The sequence below is a fragment of the Sminthopsis crassicaudata genome, chromosome 3 (genome assembly GCF_048593235.1).
Source record: "Sminthopsis crassicaudata isolate SCR6 chromosome 3, ASM4859323v1, whole genome shotgun sequence".
NCBI lineage: Eukaryota > Metazoa > Chordata > Mammalia > Dasyuromorphia > Dasyuridae > Sminthopsis > Sminthopsis crassicaudata.
The window spans coordinates 569,445,550-569,468,859 of record NC_133619.1 but is presented as its reverse complement, the minus strand read 5'-3'; the positions used below and the strand labels follow the sequence as shown (position 1 = coordinate 569,468,859).

The window sequence follows — 23,310 nt, the reverse complement described above, 5'->3', positions numbered from 1 at the left end:
ATAATAGCAAGTAGATATTGTTCATATGTGGTTTTCCAAGTTAACATACAGCCTGTGGGAATAGTAGCAGTGGTAATGTAATTAAATTCATTAGACAATTATTAAACACAAATTACTCAAATCTAGCAACAGAAGGTGACTTTCGCCTCTTAGCTAATATTATGCTGTCGCTGATCATGAGAAAATTGGCAGCTGAGGACTGAAGACTCAGGTATATCTGATTTGAATACATGGAAATAATAAGTACCCTAAATCCACGACAGCTTTATGCCCACTCTGACTGTGACAGAGGATTAGGGTTATGGTATTATAACAGCTAGATACTCTTCAGCAAAAATGGAGCTCTAGATTGACCTTTCCAGGGGAGGTAATAGAAATCATCCTAATAGTAGCTAAAATGACTGCCCTTGAAAACTGACCCTTTGCAGACTGGCATGATGAATTCAGCTAAATTCAACAAACATTTCTCAAGTGACTTACAATATGCAGGGTGCTATGCTATATACTGGAGATTTAAAGGTTGGGCTTATTCACACTTTAAAAAGGCCATAGAGGATATGACGGCTTACTGATTCCTTAGGAAAAATTTGTAATAAGATACATTATATTATAGCATTAGAAACAATCATTACGTTTTATACTAAGAAAGTCTCACTAGACATGGTGGAATACTTAATCTGGAGTCTAAACTTGTTTTATTGAAAAAAAATTGACAATTGTATCTCAGCATGTTTAATATAAACATTATTCTATATAATCTCATGTACTTCATTTTATACATTTAAAGATATTCTGAGAAGAAGGGTTCTTAAATTTCATTGGGCTGCCAAAAGGGCTTCAAAATATAAAAAGGGCAAGAACCTCTGCAATGAAAGAACCAGCTATTATTGCTAAAAGCAGAAGAAAGATATTCTGTGATCATAGATAGCATTTATATAGCATTTGGCAATGTTTGCAGAGTACTTCACATCTCATTTGATCAACAACCTTGGGAAGGAGGAGCTATTATTGTTTCCATTTTACAGATAAGGAAACCGACTGAGAAAGGCTTAGTTGGTATCTGAGACAGAATTTGAACATAAAATGTTATAAGAAATGATTAGTAAATATTTATTAAATGCCCACAGTGTGCCAGGTATTGTGCTGTGCTAAGTGCTGGAGTTACAAAATGAGGCTACAGACAGCTAGAATCTCTGTGTGGACATAGGCATATTGTCAGAAGTCTGTAATTGCATACTTTACACTTTATATTTTCCTTTTTGTGCTGTCTGTAAGCAATGGTATTGTGATAGGCAGAATGGAAATTGCTGGCTAACTCTTTTCCAGGATAATTAAATGTGGAGATTTTTGTAGTCAAGCTCTGATATATAAATTCTAGCTTATTTTTTATCCCCCTCTGGCCATATGCACTGCTCCAGTAAATGCTTTATTGCACAGGTGCAGCAGCATCCCAGACCTACTCTGTGCTAATTGGGAACCGGGAATGGATGCGACGAAATGGTTTGACTATATCAACTGATGTCAGTGATGCCATGACAAACCATGAAATGAAGGGGCAGACTGCCATATTGGTGGCTATTGATGGTAAGTCATTTCCTCAGTCCACTTTGTAGTGTAATGTCTATTACTTGTGTGTGCTTATGTGTTCTCTGAATCAAACTTACTACTTGATGCATTCCCATCCCTGCCAATAAAATCATTCCCTGACTGATCTTGGAAACTGCCCTTCTCCCCCCAGGTGAGATGTGAATGTTTTGGTTGTTAGGAATCTGTTTAATTCAAGCAGTATAAAGCTTTAGCCTAGCATATTTAGTGTGTCATTTTTAAAAAGCATTAGTGCCAAAAATGTATTATTATTTTGAACTTTTACTTAATTTTCAATTAATAAGCATTTATTTTCTTTTTCCCTGACCTTCTGCCAATTGAAAAACAAACAAAAACCACTTGTAACAAATATGTATAATTGAGTAAAACAAATTCCCCCATTGATCATGTCCAAAAATTAATCTCATTCTATACCCTAGGTCCATCACCTCTCTGTTATGAGGTGGATAACATGCTTTAGCAAAGTCTTTTGGAATCAAGATTTTCACTGTGTTGATCAGAGTTCTTAAGTCTTTAAAACGTGTCTGTTTTTACAGCATTGTGGTAGTTGTATATGTTCTATGAGAACATCTGTCTGCTTTCATCGGCATTAGTTCAGTCTTCCTGGATTTCTATTAAATTGTACATTTTATATTTCTCATACTGCAGTGTTATTCCATTACATTCACATACTATGATTTCTTCAACTATTGCCCAATCAGTGGGTTTCCAGTTTTTAACTGCTTTATAGTAGTTTAGACAAAAACTTATGTACATGTGGATTTTTTTCCTTCTTTACTTGTCCAAGCAGTCATATTACTTGGTCAAAGGGTATGTATAGTTTATTGATTTTTTTGAACATAATTTTAAGTCACTTTCCCAAGTCATCAAAGTAATTCATAATTATGCATGGTTTTGTTTAACTCTCCAACATTTTGGGGAAGCATCTTTGCCAATTGATGGCAAACTTGAGAGTTGCTTTGATTTGCATTTCTCTATGATTTGGCACATTTTTTCATATACCTGTTACTAGCTTAGATATTTCATCCTTTGAAAACTGCTTATTTGTATCCTTTGATTCTTTATCAGTTAAGGAATGGCTCTTGTTTTTATTTATTTGAATCAATTCTTTATACATCTCAAAAATGAGATATTTATAAAAGAAACTTGATTGTGAAGATTTTTTTCCCCCTAGGTAAATATTTCCCTACTAGTTTTGACTTTACTGGTCTTTTCTATGTCATTTTTATTTTATTTTATATAATCAAAATTGTAAATTTTGTCTTCTCCATCCCTTGTTTGGTCATAAATTCTTCCTCCATTTATAGTTATAAATCGAAATTCCTCCCTTGCTCTTCTAATTTGTTTTTATATGACCTTTTATGTCTGTCATATATCTGATTGGAATTTGTCTTGGCGTACCCTGTGAAATGTTGGTATACTTCAAAATTAGTTCCTGCCAGACTAATTTTCAAATTATGACATGGCATAAGCTCTTACTCCATTAATATTTATTGCACTCCATGCCACAGTTATTTGTCTGCTTTTGCTTGTCATGTACTTAATCTGTTCTACTATTTGACCTTTCTATTTTAAGTAGTCCCAAATAATTTTATTTATTATCTCTCTGTTTGAGATGTGCTATTGCTAAAACTCCTTCATTTCCACTTTTTTTAAAAAATTATTTTCTTGAGACTCTTATTTTAGATAAAATTACTGTTTTTCTCTCCAGCCCTACATAGTTTTTTGTTGTTTGAGAAGTTAAATCAATTTGGAAGTAATGTCATTTTTATTATATTGGATCAGCCTACCTATAAGCAATTAATATTTCTCCAGTTCTTTAAGTCTATCTCTATAAAGTTTTTTTTAGTTAAAATCATATAATTATTGTATGCTACTTGATAAGTAGACTCCCATGTATTTATGCATTCTGTATAAATTATTTGTAATTATTCTGTAATTATTTTAAATGGAATTTCCCTTCCTATCCATTTCTCTTGAATGTTGTTGGTAAAATACAGAAATACTGATGATTGAAGTGAATTTTTATATACTTTAACTTTGCCAGAATTATTTAAATAATTTTAATCATCTCTCTATGATTCTCATGTTAACTATAAAACTAGCGTTTTGTTTCATCTTTCCTATGTTCCCTTAGTTTTTCTTTTCTTGTTTTCTTGTTATAGTTTGCATTTCTAAAACTTGTAAAGGGCTGAAACTTTGAGTAGGTGCACTGGATTCAGACAACTGAGCACTTAAGGCTAATATTGGACAATACTCTATTAGTTTATGTTTGGAAAATGGCCCTTCCCACTATTCTGTGCTGGCTCCATCTTTTGATGTATACAGAGAATTGTAGGAGGAATTAGGGGGTAGAGTAAGACAAGCCAGAGTTACTTTGGAGGAGGAGAAGGAAGGTCGTGGAGATCCTGTGGCCATTCCCTTGACTTCTACCCCTAAAGACCAAGGACTTTTGCTTATCCTGACTCCAGCTGATTCTAAGGTATTCAGGATGCTAACCCAGTCCCCAATGTGTGGATCACGGACCCTAATTTCACCGAAGAAGTCCCCAGTGACCAGGAAATAGGGTGAGTATTTTAATAGACAAACAGGAAACTTACTTTGTTAAAGGCTAAACTAGTAACCTTTTCTAGCTGAAATGGGGCATATGTTAGGAAAAGATTCTCCCCCAGCCCCACCCCCACCTCGGCCCCTGCTATAGAAAGCATATTTAAGTTGATCAAGGAACAAGGCTTAATTATAACTTGAGAGCAAATGGCTAGAATGCATGTCCCCTTAGTTCTTAAAGGAAAAAGATATAGGGACAGATAATTGGAAACTAGTAGGAAATCAACTATGTGAATACAGCAATGATAAAGGTTCTGATTAATTCCCAAGGAAACATTCTATATATATATAACATAATACAATTTGTCTTAAAGAATCCTGTAAGTTATAGAAAAAAGAAAAGTTTTAAGAACAGCCAGTTGAGGAAGTGTGAGGAAAAAGAGGAAGACAAGGACAGGTTAATGGCAATATCACAAGAGGGCATTAAGAGTTAAGTGAGGTTCAAGGGTGTGGTGATTCTCAATCTCACAAGACAGCTTCAATCCCACCTAGGGAGCAGATTATTGACTTGCCCCCATCAACTCCACCTTCCCAGATGGAGGGAAGAGGAGGAGTAGGAGGGGCAATGATACCACCAGCACCTCCCCCACCTCCAGCAATCATTCCATCCTATGAGTAGATTGCAAAAAGCAGTACTTAAAAGCCACATAAGAAGAGCAGAATACAGATGATTTGAAAATAGGAATGTATCCTGTGATTCAACAGTTTAACTCTTCAGGTTCAGAGAGTAGAAGACACACTCCTTTTGATATAGAAATCCTCAAAGACCTGAAAAAGGTTTATGGAGCTACATCAGCTTATGTTAAGATGTTATTACAGAATTTGGCTTATGAAGTCTTAACCCCTAGGGACTGGAAATCTATAACAAGGACATGCTTAGAACCTGGACAAAACTTGTTGTGGCTTTCCAAATATAGTGAGCTCTGTAGGATACAAGCCCAACAAAATAGTCAAAGTGGAGTTAATCCTCCAATCACCTATGACCAACTAACAGGTGTAGGTTCTTATGCAGACATTTCAGTACAGATTAATTACCCCATAGCAGCATTTGAGCAAATTGCTGCTGCTGCTATCAAAGCATGGGCTTTTCTCCCCGGTAAAAATGACAAGGGTGAAACCTTCACAAAAATTGCACAAGGGCCAAATGAATCCTTTGCTGATTTTGTGGGACGTTTGCAGACAGTTGTCATACAAACTAATGGTGAAAATGCAGTAACAGACATTATGATTAGGCAACTTGCTAAAGAAAATGCTAATGAGGTTTGCAGAAGAATTATACTAGGACTAAGCAAGGATGCTCCTTTAGAGGAGATCACAAGACGCTATGCCACAGTGGGCCAGGCTATGATGCAGACTTCCCAAGATCTGAACATGGGAAGACAGGATCCCTTTTGGCAAGGGACTTCCAGAGAGACTTGTCAATGCTTTCGATGTGGTAAAGTAGGGCATCTGAAAGCTCAATGTTGGCATAGAGACAGAGTGAGAAAATAGGGTAGGAGAACAAGACCCAATACCCCATGTCCAAAATATAACAGAGGCTTCCATTGGGTATCATAATGTAGACTGATTCAGGAAAACAGGATGAGGGGCCCAGCCCCAGGGCCCAAGGCCAAAAATAGTTGGGGCATGATGGCAGCACATGCTATACCCAGAGAGTATCTAGAAGTTCAGTACCCAGACATGACCAATTAGACAGGAAACATTCTGATGGGAGAAAGGAATTACAGTTGGGGAGAACAGAGTTGTATGTAGCTGGGACAACTGAGATACCTCCTGGACAAGTGAAATCTGTTCTCCTCCAGCCTATGGATCCCTTGCCTCCAGGCACAGTAGCCTTGACCATTTCACCCCCTGAGAGTACTTACAAAACAGGGTCCATCTATACACTGATATGGGAAACTGGGAAATGTGTAGATAATAATTCCAGTCACTAATACAGGTAGGACAATGTGTAACTTATCAACCAGGAGAATAGTAACATCAAGTTTACTGATATAGACTCCTAATAGGCAATCTGGTGATAGTCACCCAGATTCTGACTCCAAGCAACAAAATCCAGGAATATACTGGACAGCAGCTTTGACAGCTGACCAACCTATACTCACTATATAAATGGCATACCATTAGAAGAATTGGTAGTCACTGGTACAGATCATACAGTCATTAGAGGTGCCATCTGGCCTAGTCATTGGCCAAAGATTAAGGCAGACACTTGTCTGGTATAGGAGGATCAGTAGTAGCTGAAGTTAGTACTACCCCTTTGAGATGGACTTTTGAAGGCGAAACAGGAATTTTTACTCCTTTTATAGTTGAAAAATCTCCATCAATCTGTTGGGAAGAGACATTTTACAACAATTAGGATTAAAAATGAGTACTTCGGTTATTTAGTCAGGCCTGCTGTTGAAGGCCTGCCTAAACTTTCACCTGTTCCTATGCAATGGAAAACTGATACACCAGGATGGATAGAACAGTGACCCTTAGCCAAAAATAAAAAATCAGGCCTTATTAGATATAGTACAGGAACAACTTGACCAAGGATACTTACTTATCTAAGTCCTTGGAATGCTCCTGTATTTGTTGTAAGAAAGAAATCTGGAAAATGGAGGATGTTGACTGATTTAAGAAAGGTAAATGAACAGATGGAAACTACGGGAACTCCAGTCTGGACTTTCATCTCCTACTCAGTTGCCAGGAGAATGGCCTCTTTGGGTTATAGACATTAAGGATTGTTTCTATTCTGTCCCTCTAGATATGGAGCATATGAAAAGATTTGTCTTTTCAGTGTTAACAGTGTTAACTTAGCTGAGCCTTATAAAAGATATGAATGGACAGTTTTGCCACAGGGAATGAAAAACAGCCCTACTATATGTCAAATGCTGCTGCTCTTACTCCAGAAAGAAAAGCATTTCCAAAAGTAATATTATTCATTACATGGATGATATATTGGGATGTGCACCTTAGGAACAAATGTTAGAAGCATGTCTACAAAAAACCATAGACACACTAAGGAACTACAAATTGCACATAGCTCCAGAAAAAATTCAAAGACATGCTCCTTTTCAATATTTAGGATAAGAAGTATACCCTAAGGTGTATACAGTACAAAAACTCTCCTTAAGAATAGAGAAGCTGAACACCTTAAATGACTTCCAGAAATTGATAGGAGATATCCAATGGATGCGTCCAGTGTTAGGCTTGACTACCTATCAATTGCAACCATTATATGACATTTTAAGGGGAGACAGTGCTTTAAATTCACCATGCCAGCTTACAAAAGAAGCTCAACAGGCTTTGAGAGAAGTTGAACTGGCTTTATCCAATGTGGTTGAAAGAGTCATTCAAAAACCCTTGGAAATATCAGGTTTTCCTACACAAGAGGCACTCACAGCAGTCCTTCATCAAGGAGACAGTGTGATAGAGTGGGTGAACCTCCCAGCACAACCAGAACAAAGCTTTACTCCTTATCCAGTGCTTGTGGCTAGAATTTTATTAAACGCCATTAAGTGAGCAGTACAATTATCTGGGATAAGAACTGACAAGATATACACCTTTTATACTAATGCACAAGTTAATGTATGCTGTGAAACCATCCCAGAGTGGCAAATTTTATTAGCCATGGCTCCAAATTTTACACACGGGTCTCCATTAAAGATAACCAGACTCTTACATAATTGGCGATGGATTCTTGAAGAAAAGATTTCTAAAGTTCCTCTTAAAGGACCAACTATCTTTACAGATGCATCCAAACATAATATTTGCACTGTATACTCTTGTGACTTAACTATAAAGAGTAGTCAGAGCTCCTTTTCAGTCCATTCAGCAGAATGAATTGTATGCAATCATCCTAGCTCTTACTTATTATCCAGAAGATATAAATATAATATCTGATTCGGCCTACTCAGTAAGTGTGGTACAAAGAATTGCCACAGCCCAAATAAAATTTGTAGCCTCCAATATATATATCAGCTCTTTAAGGAACTTTAAGAGCAAGTGAGAAAGGATCCAGGTAAGATTTATATCTTGTATATCCACTCTCATAGTGGACTTCCAGCTCCTATTTTTGATGGTAATTCAAAGGCAGATAGCCTTCTAACTATGTTGGCCAATACTCCTTTATTTCAAGAAGCCCAAGAATCTCATTTTAAATATCATCAGGCTGCTCGAGCTTTACATTTACAATTTGGAATAATAAGAGAGGAAGCTAGGAGCACAGTAAAAGCCTGTCCAGCTTGCCTTCCTTTCCACACTCCTACGCTCCCTCCAGGGAAGAATCCTCATGGTTTGAGACCCAATGAAATTTGGCAAATGGATGTGACCCATTATAAATCTTTTGGTCATCTATCTTTTATCCATGTTGTGGTAGAGATCTTTTCAGGATTCACTTTTGCAATACCAGCAGCAAAAGAGATAGCCCGAGAAGTCATTGAATTCTTTATACAAGCATTTTCAATTATGGATGTGCCACAAGCAATAAAAAACAGATAATGGACCTGCATATACTTCTAAACATTTTGCACACTTCTGTACACAGTGTCAGATTTTACACACCACTGGCATACCCTTTAATCCTCAGGCAATAGTAGAGAGGAGAAGCAGAGACATTAAGACACTCCTCCAAAAACAAAAGAAAGATGGAGTCACAGGTAACCCTAAAGAACTTCTAAATCTAGCTCTTTGTACTATTAACTTCTTGATCTTTGACAAAGATGCACTGGCGCCAGCAGACAGGTTTTATAACCCACTGGAAGGGCAGTGCGAGCAGCTCCGCTATCTTTAGATAATTTCCAGGTGATGTGGAGAGACTCAGAAAGTAGTGAATGGAAGGGACCAGATAGGTTAACTGCTTGGGGGAGAGGGTTTGCTTGTATTTCTCCAGATGGAGAAGGACTCAGATGGGTGCCAACGAGTTGTATTCACCATGTCCATCAGAAAGAGATGGAGCAGACCCTTGAAATGAAGGAGAAGACCCAAGAAACAACGGGTGGTTCTGTCACTGACTGTGCCCACCACTGGCAGTTATGGCAATTGACTCATGGACATCAAAAATTGTTGGACTTGAAAACTCTCAGGAATCATTGCCTTCTCTGAGAAACAAGACTGTTGCAAGACTTCAAAATCTGCAGAAATCATTGGATTCTCTGAGACATGACTATTGCAGGATTTCAAAAACTTGCGGGGATCATTGGATTCCCTGATACATGAAGCAATGGACAATAGATTGGTTTTGGATGATCTCTTGGCTGCTGAAGAAGGTGTATGTGTGACTGACTTTACATACCCTCCTTCTAGGACTTCTGGAAATCCTTTATAAGACCATGTTGATTTATATCGTTTGTTATATCACTACTTGCATGTACAATTCATGTTTGTTACACCACATTGGGCCTGCCCTGGCTGTGGGGAGAGTCATCACTAATAGCCTGTGCGTTATTGCTATGTGCTTGTGTAATACCTCCCATGCTGATGGGTTTGTGCATACCTGTTTCTAGGAAGACCCCTCAGCCCAGAAACCTGCTAGTAATCCCCACTTCCCTTTGGTGCTTTTCATCTCTCTTCCTGAGAAGTCAGGGAGGGCATGATCATCTCCTTTTTAGTGCTTTCACCTCCTTTCCTGAGAAGTCAGGGAGGGTGTGACCACCTGTGTTCTAAAATCAAAGAAAGTGGGAGATGTGAAGTGCTGATACTCTGAGTTGATGCCCTGGAATCAGATAAGCGAACACTTAAGGCTAATTAACTATTGGACAATACTCTATAAGCATATGCTTGGAAAATGGCTCTTCTCACTATTCTGTGCTGGCTCCATCTTTTAGTGTATACAGATAATTGTAGGAGGGATTAGGGGGTGGAGTAAAACAAGCCACAGTCACTTTGGTGGTAGAGGAGGAGAAACAAGGTTATGGAGATCCTGAGTCCATTCCCTTGACTTCTACCTCTAAACACTAAGAATAAAGACCAACAACATTTGATTATCCTGACTCTGGCTGATGCTAAGGCATCTAGGGTGCTAATTCAATCCTCACAAAAACTTTCTTTTTTCTTTTTATTTTTTTTAGAATAATAAGTTTTTTTTTACTTTCAAAATACATGCAAACAGAGCCCTCAACATTTACCCCTGCAAACCCCTGCATTTCATATTTTTTCTCCTTTCCTTTCTCTCTTCCATCTCCTCCCCATGATAGCAAGCAATCCAACATATGTCAAACATGCACAATTACTCTATACACTTCCACAATCATCATGCTGCACATGAAAAATCAGATAGAAAAGAAAAAACAACAAGCAAACAACAACAAAGATGAAAATACTATATTGTGATCCACACTCAGCCCCTACAGTTCTCTCCCTGGATGCAATGGCTCTCTCCATCCCCAGTCTATTGGGATGCTGATGAAAAGAGCCATATCCATCAGAACTGATCATTGTATAATCTTGTTATTGCCATGTATAATGTTCTCTTGGTTCTACTCACTTCACTCAGTATCAGTTCATATAAGTCTCTCTGAAATCATCCTGCTGATTCTAAAACTTTGTTTTTAAAAATGGACATCCCTGCTTTTCTCCTTTTCTTATTGGAAAAGGACTCTAGATTATCCTCATTGTGTATAATGCTAGTTTTTGGTTTAAATGGAGAGTGTGTATTTATTCCTGTGCTTTTTAGTATTTTACTTCTACTTTCATTAGATTTTTTGAATGCTTTGTCCTTTAAAGATTTTAGAACTGATCTACATCATATGTAAAAAATGCCTCTAAATCACTATTGATTAGAGAAATACTAATTAAAGCAACTCTGAGGTATCACTTCACACTTCTCAGATGGGCTAAGATGAGCAGAAAAGATAATGATAAATGTTGGAGGAGAAATGTGGGAAAACTGGGACACTAATGCATAGTTGGTGGAGTTGTGATATGATTCTGGAGAGCAATTTGGAACTATGCCCAAAGCGCTATGAAAATGTGTATACCCTTTGATTCAGCAGTTTCATTACTGGGCCTGTATCCCTAAAAAAAACATAACAGAGGGAAAAAAGACCAACATGTGCAAAAATGTTTACAGCAGCTCTTTTTGTGGTGGCAAAAAATTGAAAAATGAGTACATGCCCATCAACTGGGGAGTGGCTGAATGAGTTATGCAATATGAAAATAATGGAATATTATTGTTGTATAAAAAATGATGAACGTGCTGATTTTAGAAAGGCCTGGAAAGTTTTATATGAACTAATGCTGAGTGAAACAAGCAAAATCAGGAAAACATTGTGTACAGCAATAACAGGATTGTGCAATAATCAACAACTATAATGGACTTGGTCCTTCTCAACAGTTCAGTGATCCAAAGAAACCCCAATAAACTTTGGATAGAGAATGCCATCTGCTTCCAGAAAGAGAACTATGGAGACTGAATATAAATTCAACACCAGTGTTCACTTTTCTTTTCTCTTTTTTCTGTCTTTTTAAAAATTCTCTCGTGGTTTTTCCCTTTTTTCCTGATTTTTCTTTCCCATTGTGATTCATAAGGAAATATTTTAAAATAAAAATTAATGTACATATATGATCAAAAAATATTTCTACATGTAACTGGGGGAAATAAAAATTTTTTAAATTAAAAAAAAAGATTTTAATACTGCTCAGGCTAGGCCAATACTTTAAATGGGTCAAATTCAGGAGTGCTGCTTACATTGACTTGTGATAACCAATTGTATATATCTTATATTTATAATATATATATATATTTTTTAGTCTTAGTGCCTTTCTTCCTGATTTTTCAACAGTACATTTTTCTGCATTTGGCCAAAATGGGGAATTTCACTCTTTACTTCCTCCTATCTTTCTGCCTATTCTCACCATAGCCTTAGTAACTAACTACTCTTTGGGTGTGATCATTTAGTCAATTCTAAATAGTACTGCTGGCTAGTGCCAGGCTTAAACTTTTTCCACTTGTGACCTCTTTTCACCTGAGAAATTTTTTTATGATGCCAGGAATATAGGTCTATGCCTATATAAACTAGGTATGCAAATCATACATTTACTGATAATAAGTCATAATTTTGCAACCCCCATGTTTAGTTACAAGATCTGATTTGGGGTCACGACCTACAGTTTTAGGAGTGAGGGAGAAATACTTATTCAAATATTTTACTGAAATACAGTTATACTATAAGTATAAATATAGTTAAACCATATCTATAATATTTTTATATTCTGCAAGATTAATTTTATTTCCTTTGCCATAGTCAAATTTCTATTTCAAAAACGTTGGCCATCCTATTTTTAGTCCTCTGATTTCTACTTTTTTCCTTCATTTGATAATTCCCAGCTTCTATAAATTGGTACCATAGTATAATCATATCCTGTCTTTTTGTGCACTAAAATTGTTTCAAAAGAACCCAATATATGAAGACTTAGATTCATAAAATAAAAATCTTTTGCTTCTAAAAGATGTTTACTGAAAAAAAATCCTTTAAATAGTAAGATACCATAGGACATTTAATGATTAAGTTTATAGAAATTGATTTTTGCAAAATGCTGAAGGAACATCTGTATTTTATAAAGTAAGTTGTACCACATACCTAAAATTTAGGAAATTATAATCTATCCCTTTTTTTTTTTTTCTTTCAAAGCTTTAAGAAAAAGATTCTTTCTCTTTCTCATTGCCATCTCCCGGTTTTTCCTTTTTACAAAACTTTCCCTGGAACCACCTTATGAGAATTTTTCTTTGAGGTTCTTCTCTTTAGTTTCCATTTTCTGTGTGAGGAATGTATAAATGAATAAGTTGGTGCATGTGGAGTGAAAATATTCCATTTGTGAAATATTCTCTTCTCCATTCTCTCTAGTGACTTCCTTTATTGCCTTTAACTCCCAACTAAAATTCTCTTTTACAGGAAACTTTTCCTTAATTCTAGTGCCCTCTCTATATTCATTTTTTTTCCTGTTTATCTGGTTTATAGCATGTTTCTATGTATATTTGCATATTTTCTTTTCCATTGGATTATAAATTCCTTGACTGTTTTCCATTTCTTTCCCATCAAGTGCTTTGGGCTGCTCAGGCTAGAGGGTTACATACTTTAAGTGGGTCAAATCCAGGAGTGCCGTTCACACTGACTTATGAGGACCAATTGTTAAATTTTCAGTTATTGGAAATCAGGAGACACTACAAATCAGAACTTGATTTATTGTTCTGTTGATTATCTAAGCTTAAGAAAGTGATGGAGAAAGTTTTAGTAATGCAGAATTAAACTTAAAAGTGTGTTCTATATACATTCCACATGTACTCCTGAGCCAGTTGTTAAGTATTTCTGGCACATAGAAGATACTTAATTAATGTTTACTGATTGTTTGATTGTTGCTTGTTACTTTTTTTGATAGAAGAGAAATATCTTTGGATAGAGAAGGGAGCCCCCTATAGCCTGGCAGATATGGGCAATATTTTTGTCCAAATCTGAACCCCAGAGTATTAGTCACACTTGATAAATGCCATTTTCACTCACAAAATAATCATGTAAAATCTACTTCTAGAACAATTCAAGATGCTCCCAAGACTTAAGATTATTAAAAACTGTTTGAACAACTCTTCAAAAGCTATCAAAGCTCAAAAGGACACTAAAACTTTGGAGATATCTACCTCTGTATTCTTTAGAGATTACCAGCCCATTTTTTTCCTCCCCTGCTTTTTTTTGCTTTATTTTTATGATTATTTAACTAAGGCAATTTTCTTCCCAGGTGTGCTCTGTGGGATGGTGGCCATAGCAGATTCTGTCAAGCAGGAGGCAGCATTGGCTGTCCATACCCTTAAAAGTATGGGTGTGGATGTCGTTCTGATAACTGGGGACAACAGGAAAACTGCAAAAGCCATCGCCACACAGGTGTGCTTAGGGCTGGATTGGTTTGGTTGGGGGGCCAAGGATTTCTGTGGCCAGCTCCCTTAGTCCCCATGTGTCACAATAGCCTCGGATTCAGTTTTGGGGGAGCTTCAGAGGCAGGCAGGATGCCCTTCTTGGGAGGAAGTTAAGTTTCGTCATCTGCATTTTCAGCACTGACAGAATAAATGTCAGAAGTGGCACTTGAACTCAGGGTCAGGATTGTAAAGCTGGAACTGTTTCTAGGTATCCCATGATTTTGCCTGTTCTATATTGGTCTTCATTGATACAACCAGTCTGACCTTGGAGTGAAAAGCAACTCAATCTTTTCTGTATGTGTCCTCATTTGCATAAAAAAAAGATTAAAAAAAAGAACAAGTAACATATCAAAAGAATACATTTTTCTGGCTTGGCATCTTTTCTTGAATCCCTACCCAAATAATAGAGAATTTGAGTTTCTTCTGAATGGCAAAGCAAGGGAACAAGACCCCTGGGTTTGAATGCTATTTCTACCACTCACTGGCTATGTGATTAGTCTTGAAAGGGTCTCACAGTTCTGGATTTAATTTTGTAATTAAGCAAGTGATTAAACTGTCCTCTTTAGCTTCATTATTGCACTGAAAAGCATATATCCCTAAGAAATCAAAGGCAGAAACAAAAATCTGATTAATGACAAATTATTTGTAGCACTATCTGTGGTAGCAAAAAAAAAAATTAGAAGTAAAAGATACTTATTGATTGGAAAATGGCTTCTAAAACTAAGGTATGCAAATGTAATGGGATATTATTAATTTTATTATATTATTATTATTATTTTAAAGATGAAAAAAGAGGAGTTCCCCATGGTCCAGCTCTCTTTCCATTGTACCATATTGCCTTTCTGGACAATCTGTTCTCTAAGTCCTCCTAGACTAGAGAGATAGGTGGCCAAGGTACAGTGACCCTGTTCTATTCTTTCTCTCATCTCTTCTGATGACCCTTTTTCAGAACTTGGGTTCTTGGTGCAAGAGGAAAGAATGAAAGCCCTGGGCTCCTGCAGGCAGTTGTCCTTGCGATACCACATTGTAATTTTCTTTGCTCTTCAGGTGGGCATTAACAAAGTGTTTGCAGAGGTCCTCCCCTCTCACAAGGTTGCCAAGGTCCAGGAGCTTCAAAATCAAGGGAAGAAAGTGGCCATGGTAGGAGATGGAGTGAATGACTCTCCAGCCTTGGCGAGGGCCGATGTCGGCATTGCCATCGGCACGGGGACAGACGTGGCTATCGAAGCTGCCGATGTCGTCCTGATTAGGGTGAGCTTGGATCCATCTTCCCTCATTTTATTTCCTAACTTAGGGAAGCCAGTGGGAAGGGAGGAGGCTATGGTCAGGGAGAATGGCTTCCTGAGTCAGTGTGCTCCTGTGTTTCAGAACGATTTGCTAGATGTGGTTGCTAGCATTCATCTTTCCAAGAGGACTGTCCGGAGAATACGGATAAACCTGGTCTTGGCCTTGATTTATAACCTAATTGGGATACCCATCGCAGCAGGTAGGTGGTGATTTGCAATTGTTTTGTTACAAAGATGTTGGCTCCTGGAGAAGAAAGAGTAAAGGAACTTACTGGTTTAATTTTTTTATTAGCTAGAGATAGTTAGCTGTCTATATCACACATTGCTCTGTCTGCTTTGGGGAGACAGATAGGAAACACTTTTCTTAGATCTATCCACCAAGGGGAAAATAGGGTTTCCTGAGGCAGAAAACTCAAGATAACAACAGGATCATGGGATATTGTAACCAAAAAAAATGAGCAGTGTCTACCTCTATTCCCATGAAAATTGGAGGGACATCTTACTTTCCCAGGGCAGGGGGTGTGAAAGAAAGAACCACACAATCTCAGTGATCTCATGAGAAAGGCCTTTAGTATGTCAGATAATATAATAGCTGGCATTTTTATAGAACTTTTAAGATTTATGAAGCACTTGACTCATTTTAAAATAGGGTAAATATTAGCTCCATTTTTTTTTTTTTTGCAAATGTGGAAACAGGGAAAGACAGCTAAGTTTCAGAACTAGAACCCATAACCAGCTTCCAACTCCAGCTTTTTGCACATGATATCATATGGGGGAGCTGTGATCTATGTCCCCAGAGGGAATGTCTGCTGGGCAGGTGAATTCACACATTTTGCAAAGTTTCAAAGTGCCTGTGTGTCCTCATTTGCCCAGCTTCTGTCTCCCTGTAGCAAGACTCTTCTCCATCTCTCTCATATCCATCTTATTCTAAAGATTCAGGTGTCCCTTTAGAACTCACCAAGATAAATCCTTGTGTTTAAAGTTTGTAACAGCTAACTTAAGCATCTCTTTCCTTCTTTACTCCCTCCATCTGAAACTTTTAGAGTCTAGTGTTTATATCGAACTAGTATTCATATAGAGAGCATTTACATTATACTTTATGGTTTGCAAAGCATTCTTTCGGTTAGAGATGTATGTTAATATTATATCCCTTTTATTGATGAGGACACTGAAGAATAGAACTGGAATTTCTAATGTAGAGAATTGCTGCAGTTGAGAAAAAGAGTGAAATCTCTGAAAATGACTTTTTCATCTTTAGTGTCTCTCTCTTTTTGTAATTATAGGTGGCTCACATAACAGGGATTAGTGCTCTTGCCAGCATTCATTTTTTGTTCAATGGGGCAGTAGAACCATTCCCTACTCTCAGAGTTACAGTTCAAGGCTTGCTTTCATTTCTGGTGCTTTTGTCTGATAAAGAGCCAGGCACTTGTGTGGCCGGTTCATTTCACCTGTCTTGATTTCCCCATCTGTACCATGTCAGGACCAAGCCCCTTGTTTCTGTTAAATCAAAATGATTTGATGTCCTTGGATGAAAACTGATCTTTAAATATGCCTTTGATCTGGTATTTAATCAGTATGAGTTCCCTCCACCATTATAATTTGTCCTCAACCCCTTAGAGACTTCTTAAATTTCTTCTTGAAAAAATTCATTACCTGCTGAGTAACCTTCTAGTGGGGAGCAGCCTTTCTATGCAGCTAAGGTAGCATTTCTTGAATGCCTACTATGCACTAGAAATTATGGGCACAAGTTCACAAAGGAGCCTGCCCTCAAGGAGCTTATATTCTAAAAAGACACGTAATAATACTCATCTGCTAGATGAGTATTTGAAGTCTTCAGTATAAACTGACCTGCCAGAATTGGTGCAACATAACTAAGCATGGCCTTTGAGAATTCTCAACATGATGAAGTGCCAAAATAGGACTCAGGAGCGACCTATAAATACAAAAAGTTATTATTCAATAATTTTGTGTCGGGGCAGCTAGGTGGCGAAGTGGATAGAGCACCAGCCTTGAATTCAGGAGGACCCGAGTTCAAATTTGGTCTCATACACTTAACACTTTCTAGCTGTGTGACCCTGGGCAAGTCACTTAACCCTAGCCTCAGGGGAGGAAAAAAAATTTTGTGTCATTAACCTACATTAAAAAACAACAACCCTCTTTCTTGTGTTAATATAACTTTTCCCTAATTTTTTTTGGATCATGTCTCTTATTTGTAGTAGTAATAGATGAAGAGTTTCAAGGGGCCTCAGAGATCATGTCTTGCAACCCTTCCTCATATTATGGATAAGGAAGCAATTTGAATCCAGGTTCTCAATTCCAGGATTAATATGCTTTCTCCCATACCATGTTCCAGTCCAGGATTTCACTTTGTTTTCCTTAGATCTCTCCCAAAATGTCTCAATAAATTATATACATCTATAAGACTGTCCTTAAACTTACAATGTCATATGACCAGTTTCAGGAAGAGCAAAGCAGATAGATCATTAAGGAGCATTATGACTTCTTAATTTCACATTCTCCAGCTTTATAATAGTTGAATTGTTTCATTCTAAAGTGTCTTGTGCTCAGTAGAGAAGTACTGAAGATTTTGACAGTGCCAAGGGAGGAAGGTGGGAGGTTGTAGGACGGCAGTCAGGGGTTGGGCTATACTGAATAGAGTGCCAAGCCTGGAGTCAGAAGACTTCTCCCTGAGTTCAAATTTGTCTAGACATTTACTGTATGACCCTGGGCAAGACACTTACTACTGTTTGCCTTCAATCTCCTCATCTGTAAAAAGAGCTGAAGAAGGAAATGGCAAGTTAATATATCTGCCAAGAAAATCCTAGATAAGGTCATGAAGAGTAAGTCGGAATTGAAATGACCAAACAACAACAAAAGGGGGAGAGGAGAGGAGAAGAGGAAGAAGAGACAGAGAGAGAGAATGAGAAAGAAACAAAGAAAGAGACAGATTGAGATAGAGACAGACAGAGAGAAACAGAGTGAATAAGAAAGAAACAGAGACAGAGTGAGAAACAGAGAATGAAAGAAAGGGAGGGAAGTATGGAGGAAGGAAAATGGAGATAGAGAAACAGAGGGAGGAAGGGAGAGGGCAAAAAAGGAACATGTAAAGCAATACATTTTCTTCTCCCATGTATAGCCTCATGGATTTAAGATTTTGTTGATTGTTTTTGCCTTATTCATGTAGCTTCTGTGATTGCATATCTGGGGGACTCTGGTAGTTGGTGCAGACCACTAGTCCCCACATCTTGTTCCTTTGTTATCACTTTTATTTCCTTCTACAAATCCTTCCCTATAAATCTCCCCAGTAGGCTGGAGGACTTGCTCTGGGCCTTTTAATGCAGTGACCTGCACAATGTTGTCATGGTGATCCATTATTCACAGTCCAAGGACATCACTGGGAGAGCACTGGTTTTAAGAAAGGAGAGACTTTTTTGTCTGATGTAGGACAGCCAAAGGTGGTCCTGGTGTTGTCATGAGCTGGTGCAGGGGATACTTTTCCAATGTTTCCTTATTAAGGACTGAATAATTAAATTCAAGACTTTTTAAGCTCCTGCTATGTGCAAGGCACTGGGGATACAAAGTCTAAAACAAAACCTTCCCTCTAGGAGCGAATAATTTCTAGGAGGGAAGACAGCCTACACACAGATAAGCCAATTTATACAGTGTAACTTCTGGAGAGAGGGAACACTACTACCAGGAAGGCAGTTTCATGAATAGTCTCAGGCTGTTCTGTGAAGGAAGCTTGGAGCTCTCTGAGTCAAGGCTGAAGAATATGTTTCCCACACAAATGTGGTGTTATTGTTTGTCCTTTGATCTCAAAGAGAATCGATGACATCAGGAAGATGATGTCTTGGCTTGAAAATGAATTAGATTTAATTGAGGCAGTTGGCCAATTACCAGACTTACTTTCTCCTCCATAGACATATCTGGATCACCTGGATCAATAATAGAAAGGAGGAAGATGAAGGTTTTTATCCCCTCTCCTCCTGCCTCTCAGTTTTTCTGGCACCTTATGCCCCACTATGTATCCTTGAGTCCATTGACCCTGATCTCCTGGCTATCCCACAAACAAGACACTCATCTCTAAGTTCCAGGCTTTTTCCCACTGACCACCACACCCAAAATGCTTACCCTCCTGCATTCAATTATTGATCTCCCCAGCTTCCTTTAAGTCCTAATTAACATTCCATCTGCTAAAGGAAGTCTTCCCCAACCCCTCTGAATTCCAGTGCCTTCCTTCTGTTAATTATTTCCTGTTTATTCTGTATGTAGCTTGCTTCCTAATTAATTATTTTCTTGTTCTCCTATTAGCTTGTAAGCTCCTTGAGGGTTTTGCTTCTTTTTCTATTCCCTAACATTTGGCATAATGGCTGGCATATAGTAGGTGTTTAATGAATGTTGATTTATTGATTGATTGTGGTTAGAGCTATTTGGCCAATTTAACCAAAAGGTAGAATTTTGAAACATAAGCCTTGATAGTAAGGACTGGTTCACACTTTGTTTTTGTATTCTGGTGCCTAGATTTAGTAGGCAGCTAATAAATGCCTTTTTTTTTTTTTTTTTTTTTTTCTTAAAAAAAAGGAGAGATGAAATAAAACTGGAAAAGCACACAGGAGTCATGTTACATAGTAGGCTGACATGGGGGGGAGGGGTTTGTGGTTATCATATCTGTGTCTCTTGTCACCCAGGTGTGTTCATGCCCATTGGCATTGTGCTGCAACCCTGGATGGGATCCGCCGCCATGGCCGCCTCCTCCGTGTCTGTGGTACTCTCCTCGCTACAGCTGAAGTGGTAAGTAGCCCAGAGAGCATAGGGAGTGGGCGAGGGGTCCTAGAGAAGGCCAGGCCGTCCTTCCAGCAGAGCTGTTCTTTCAGTGGCCACCATGTCGCATCCCCAGTTCATTCACCTGAAGCTGAGATTTCAGATCAGAAGGTCTCCAGTGGAGCTGGATGTGTACAATCCTTCATAAACCATCAACTCTGTCTAGCACTGGGGCAGGCGCTCTGCCTGGCACCCATCACAAGGAGGCTCTTTCATTGTCCTTTTAATGATGCTTACTGCTTGGGAAATGTTGAAAGGAGAAAAGTTCCTGGCCCTGGGCGAGCTGAGCCATTTTTTCCCTTAAAGGGAAGGCGATCCCAGAAGAAGGAGGAAGGAAATGTAGCTCTTCTTGGTGGAGGAGAGTTGGGGGAGGAAGGCACTGATGTATAGGTGTGGTCCTGAGTCTGCTGGTTTTATTCAGATTCCTTTCTCTGGTTACTTGGGAAATCCTGGTTTAGCTGTGTTGTTTAAAAGTTTGTTTGTTTATTTTTAAATGGCAGCAATAAATAATGCAAATAAACACAGTAAAATAACTTCAATGGGGCTGCCCTTGGGTCTTGTCTTTGTTTATTTCAGCAGGTATAAAATGTCCTTAGTCTACAAGGCCTAAAAAATGCTTAAAAAAAAAAAAAAATCCCATCAGGCCATTTCTCACTTTGCTCATCTCCTTCTTCCCAGCTACAAGAAACCAGATATGGAAAAGTATGAAGCCCAAGCCCATGGCCACATGAAGCCCCTTACTCCCTCCCAAGTGAGTGTTCACATTGGGATGGATGACCGGCGAAGGGACAAGGTCTCCCCATGGGACCAGGTCAGCTACATCAGCCAGGTGTCACTGTCCTCCCTGACATCGGATCGGGGCTCTCGGCACAGCATCCTGGGAGAGGATAGAGGGGACAAATGGTCCCTGCTCCCAGAAGATCACGACGAAGAACAGTCCATCTGAAAGTCAGCAATCATCGCAGAGCATCAGCAGCATGATCAGGGTGCCGTATTTCTCAGGAGATCAATGAGTTCCCACACACATGAAAGGAGGGGGAGAGGAATTCTTTTGCTTCAGCTCAGCTAAACAACTATAGCATCATTTCTCCTTTGTTGGGATGAACTGAAATCGTCTCTGGCATTGGGAGCAGTTCTGATACACTTATTCTTGGCAAACAATTTTAGGCCTAGGAAAAGAGTTCTGGCCCCTGGCAACTGTCTTCAACACTGGTTTGAAATATACAAAGAGAAAACCTTCAGCCTCCACCATTTCATCAAGTCTTTGTTTTTGGAGAAGGAAAAACAATCCCCTACAAATGGGAGGAAAGCCAGTGTTCCTGGGGTTTCCCTTTTATCATTTGGTATGAATAGTAGTAGTAAAATATGGGAACTCACACTAGGACTAAAAAGCTGGCCAAGCTTTTTTGTAGAGTCTATGTAAAAACTTCACATATCATATTTTTTATTAATGCAAATCTTTACGTTTATCATATTGTTGAGAGCACAGTTTACCTCAAAATGTCATTTTCTAACAGCATGTGACCTGTTTTCCAGTTCTCATCTCTCCTGCCTTTGTGGTCATGAGCCTTTGGTCCTTTGTTCCCTACCTCTGGAATCCCTGTATCTGCTACTGTCTATTCTGTCTCCTTTCTGATGTTTCTCCTTTTGACTTGACTAGTGTACTTCCTGGCTGAGGGGTGCATTCATACTTATGTGCCAGATGGCTTTGGGTGATGAGGAATGCTTTTGTCACCTAAGGCCCCTCAATCATTGCTTCTCACTGCAGAGGAGGGGGTGCACTGTTCTGTAGCAGCAGCTGCTGCTGGGAACCTGAGATTTTAGAGCAAATAATAATTTTCTTTTCCTAGAGGTTGTAGGGTCCTGGTAAAAGGGCATAGTGGTGCCATTGTACTAAGCCCAAGACCCTATTACGGTGCTTGTGATTGGCAAGCAGTGAGGAGGGAAGAAGAAATGAGCATTTTCTGTTGAAAACAGTTACTCAAAGTCACTGTTTAGGAAACCTTAATAAATCATTGCCTCCTCAGCTACTTCATGGTCTTCAGTAGACCTACATCAGTCCTGCCAAAAATGGGAGGAAAGTATTCTGGGGGAGTGGAAGAGGGACAACTGGACCCTCAAATAAAACATGCATATTTTTTATATTCAACAGCTATTTGCAAATGGCATCCATATCAAGAAGGCAGATGGATCTTGTTTTATTTGTCTGAGTTAATTTCCTACAGCTGATAATTGAAAGGACCATATGGAAGTGGGCTGGTGGAAAGACTCCACTGGTGGAAGTAGTTATGTGGATCCTTTGGAGGGTGGAATTGGAAGATTTGAAAGAACAAAGGGTCCATGACTAATAGATATTATGCTATTTCAAGCCATGATCAATATTTGCCGCCCCCCCAAAAAAAATTTTCAAATGAAAAAAATTTTACACCCTAGTTTATGGGAGTATGTGTGCTATTTAAATAAATGTTAGTTGCATTTTCATTGAATGGAGTTCAAAATGAGAGTTTCGTATGTTCATAGGAAGCTTACTTTTTTTCCATATAACATGGCTACATTATTTTCTTGGAGTTTTTTCCTCTGAAATCCAGAGTTCTAGTTTGTTGCCTGAACCTTTTACCCTTTTTCATTGTTTTCCTTTTTTACTATTGACTCTTCTCAGTAAAAATGTCCACTTTTCTAGGTTAATAATGACATGATGATGATAATTTTGTTGATTTTTAAAAAGCTTTAAAAACCTTAAATGTCTTGTTTATATACATATGAAAATATTTATGCAATTGTTAAAAGAAAAAGACCTCATAAATTTGCAATAGTTGAAGGATTTATTTTGGGGCTGATAGGATGTTTACTATTTTTGAAATACTTCTCATGCAACTTTAAAATAAAGTTGTTACCTTTTTTTCCATTTCCAAAACTATTCTAGTTTTTCCCTCTTTGAAAGTAGGAGACCTCACTTTTGGTATTATGTGGTGAGTCCAGGGCAATACTTTTCTAAAGAGTGGACAATTGTTAGGTTCTTACTAAGTGCTAATGAGATAATGAGATATTAGGTTCTTACTAAGTGCTAAGTCAGTACTTCCAGTTCCGGCCTTTACTGGGAGT

At 38.2% G+C, this 23,310-nt stretch overlaps 1 protein-coding gene across 6 annotated transcripts in view; it reads left to right on the top strand.

Annotated features, from left to right (window-relative positions):
- Positions 1-22,599, top strand: part of ATP7B (ATPase copper transporting beta) — a 115,813-nt gene extending 93,214 nt beyond the window's left edge. For all 6 annotated transcript variants that reach the window (XM_074304797.1, XM_074304799.1, XM_074304795.1 and 3 more), the window contains 6 exons: positions 1,438-1,584; positions 13,927-14,069; positions 15,149-15,352; positions 15,470-15,587; positions 20,076-20,178; positions 20,887-22,599. In XM_074304797.1, coding sequence (XP_074160898.1) covers positions 1,438-1,584; positions 13,927-14,069; positions 15,149-15,352; positions 15,470-15,587; positions 20,076-20,178; positions 20,887-21,154 — 983 coding nt within the window. In that variant the 3' untranslated portion in view covers positions 21,155-22,599. The remainder of the gene's footprint in view (positions 1-1,437; positions 1,585-13,926; positions 14,070-15,148; positions 15,353-15,469; positions 15,588-20,075; positions 20,179-20,886) is intronic.
- The last annotated feature ends 711 nt before the right edge of the window (positions 22,600-23,310 follow it).